The sequence below is a fragment of the Diabrotica virgifera genome, chromosome 9 (genome assembly GCF_917563875.1).
Source record: "Diabrotica virgifera virgifera chromosome 9, PGI_DIABVI_V3a".
Lineage (NCBI taxonomy): Eukaryota > Metazoa > Arthropoda > Insecta > Coleoptera > Chrysomelidae > Diabrotica > Diabrotica virgifera.
The window spans coordinates 124,427,840-124,431,107 of record NC_065451.1 but is presented as its reverse complement, the minus strand read 5'-3'; the positions used below and the strand labels follow the sequence as shown (position 1 = coordinate 124,431,107).

General features: G+C 34.9%; 1 protein-coding gene across 1 annotated transcript; it reads right to left on the bottom strand.

Moving 5' to 3' along the window:
* Window positions 1-1,894: 1,894 nt before the first annotated feature.
* LOC126891306 (uncharacterized) lies at window positions 1,895-2,425 on the bottom strand. Its single transcript, XM_050660485.1, has one exon. The coding sequence runs from the start codon at window positions 2,423-2,425 to the stop codon at window positions 1,895-1,897; it is 531 nt and encodes a 176-aa protein (XP_050516442.1).
* Window positions 2,426-3,268: the final 843 nt, after the last annotated feature.

Here is a 3,268-nt window from a genome sequence, read left to right as displayed (position 1 = left end):
GACGCCCTAAGAATGGCAAGTAGAACATCGAGATTGGACCGGGTTAGAAATGAGGAAGTAAAGCGAATAGTGAATTTACAGGAAACGGTTGTAGAATGCATTGAGAAGAAACAATTAACGTGGTACGGACATGTTCAGAGAATGGGGGAGGAAAGACTGCCAAAGAAAATTATGAAATGAATACCCACAGAAAACAGAAAAAGAGGAAGGCCAAGAAGACATGGATACAAGGAGTAAGACGATCAATGAGTGTACAAGGATTAGAAGATGAAAACTGCAATGATAGAAGATATTGGCAACAAGGCATCGGACAACGTCGGAGGACGTTTTGAACCCGAATTTGTATATATATTTTTCTAGTTAGAGCTTCTCCACCATATTTGATGAGTTCTACGTTTATGTTGTCATAACCCGCTGCTTTTCTGTTCTTGATCTTCTTGATACTTTCTGCTACTTCTTCGTATGTAGGTTCCTTGTATTCTTCCGCGTCCTCTCTTATCCTTATTATGTCCCATTTCTGTGTCATCTCACCTGTTGCTGTATATAATTCCCCGAAATGTCTCATCCAAATGTCTTCTTCTATGGCTACCATCGGTTTTGATTTTTTTCCTAATGTTAAGTAATTATATAGTGGTTTAGAATTATTTCTCATGTTTTCTCTTTCGATGTCCAACATTATTTCTTCTAATTTTCTTTTCTTTTTCATTTTACATCTTTGCTTTGCTATTGTCCTTGCTGTCCTATATGTTTCCATATCTTCTGCCGTTCCTGAGTTTATCCATTTCAACCTGGCTTTATTCTTTCTTTCTATTTGTTCTCTGCATTCCTGGTCAAACCATTCATTTCTTCTGCTGTTTCTTATTGTGCCAATTTCTGTATCCCCTGCCTTTTCTATGGCTTGTTTAATTCGTTTCCATTGTTCTTCTATTTCTTGTTCGTCGTGTTGTATTCCTCTTTTAAGTTCTTCTTTGTATCTATCTTTTATTTCATCCTCCTCCAGTTTTTGTATGTTCCATTTCTTTTTCTCTACTCTTGTTTCTTTTGGTTTTGCCTTAATTTTGCATTTTGCAATCACCAGGAAGTGGTCGGAGCCTATGTTTGCTCCTCTATATGATCGTACATCATTTATTGACTTCGCTTGTTTTTTCTTGATCAGAATGTGATCGATTTGGTTTCCGGTATTAGTTCCAGGTCTTAACCATGTTATTTTGTGTACATCTTTATGCTGATATTTGGTGCTACTTATTTCCATTTCTAGTGCTGCTGCTATGCCACATAATCTATCCCCGTTGTCATTGGTTTTGTCATGTAATGTATGTGTGCCTGCCACTTCTTGATTATAACTTTCTCTTCCAACCTGTGCATTAAAATCCCCTAGGATAATTAGTATATCCTGTTTTGGCACTTGATCACCTGTCTCTTCCAATTTCTCGTAAAAGTCTTGTTTGGTTATTTCATCACTATTTTCGGTGGGTGCATAAACGTTAATTATAGATAGTTTTTGCGGCTTATAATCTATTATTATATATGATATTCTGTCATCGACTGCTTTAAATTCTAAGACTTCCTTTCTTAATTTTCCTCTGATGTAAAATGCTGTCCCTCCTTACCCTTGTTTATCTTTTCCTGTATACCATATTGTCTAATCACTTTTTCTATTTTGCCTTGTCCTCCCCATCTGACTTCCTGTAATCCAGCAATATTTACTTTGTATCTTTGTAGCTCATTTGCCATTTCCTGCATTTTTCCTGATTCTAGTAGTGTCCTCACGTTCCAAGATCCAATTTTTATTTTTCTTTTATTTATTCTCTTCCGTTTCTTATTGTCTAACTTTATCTTATCTTCTTGTGTGTTCGTTTTCCTTTTTCTTGCGGTTGTTTCCGTATTTTCCAATTCAGTTTGGTTCCAATTTCTCTCCCTCATTGCTCCATCTCCACAGTGCTCCATTTATCCGCAACTTTTTGTACCCCATCTTTATTCTGTTTCCTTGTTTCCTTTCCATGTTAGCCCTGTCACGTATAATTTTCTGTATTTTCCGTTCATTCTTACTTAGGTCTTCGTCTATAAAAATATGTGTTCCTTTCAATTGCCTTTTTTCTCGCAATATTGCTTTTTTGTCCGTTAGGTTAGCAACTGTAGCAATTGTCAGTTGTTTGTTCTCCCTTGTTATTTTAATATCTATCTTGAGTTTTTCTTTAATTAGCTGTTCTATTTGTTTATCCGCATCAGGCTGTTCTATTTTTATTCCCCTTATGACAATATTATTTTTGGTTGTTTCTTTTTCCTTGCTTTCGAGTTTATTTTCCATTTCTTCCAGTCTGCCTTTCAAATTTTCAAGGTCTCTGCGTAGTTGTTGGTTTTCTTCCTTTATATTCTTAATTATTTCATGATTTTCTTTGTTTTCTTGTAGCAACTCTTTAATCATTTTCATTATATCTGCGCACATTTCCTTAACTTCGTATATTTTTCTAACCGAGTAATCTTATTTATCAACCTAAAGCTAGAAAAATATATTTTTATTTCACTTAAAATTTAAAATGTACCCAAAAATAGAAAAACTTAACCTGTTTCCAATAATAACTATACTTTTTGCCTAAATAATTTAGCTCTTGGCATCTGACAGCGTTGCTGGACCTATAACAAGAAGTACTGTTGCACTGCGGAAGGCACCCGCCCTCAATCAACTCGCCGGAGGGTTGATACCTATCAATGCACAGTTTTCTTCTTATTTTTAATTTTTAGTTACTTTTTGGTAAGTTCCTAGATATTTTGCACACGCCGGCAACGTCGCAGAATATTTGGCCGCACTCCTGTCTGCTAATTTGTCGATCGCTTATAGTAATCAAACAATTATTATAGCTTAATTATACCGGTTTTTGTTAAATCTAATATGTTTGCTGTATTTTCTAATATATTTCTATATAATTCTATTACAAATCTCCTCTTTTGCGTGCATTAAATTAATAAAAAGATAACTTACAATTGTAATGTCGAGCTTGATACACACTTTGTGAAAGTTTAAACAAGAAACGATGTTTATTTCCGCCGAAAACAACTTTTTTGCACCTGAGAACAAAATAACTTGTGTTCACACCAAACGTTGTACGTTGTCTCAAAATGTGTTACTACCGAGAATAAAATTGCAAACGTTTTCTGGGGAGTTTCAATTTTGGGTTAGTTTCAAAAATAGTTTCAATGCGACCATTGCTAATAATGCATTCCTTAGTGATGGACAGAAGTTTCATTTTTTGAAGGGTATGCAGCCAGT

What these genes read in the sequence shown, in the direction of transcription:
- LOC126891306 (XM_050660485.1), bottom strand. Translation starts at nt 2,425, where the DNA reads ATGATTAAAGAGTTGCTACAAGAAAACAAAGAAAATCATGAAATAATT.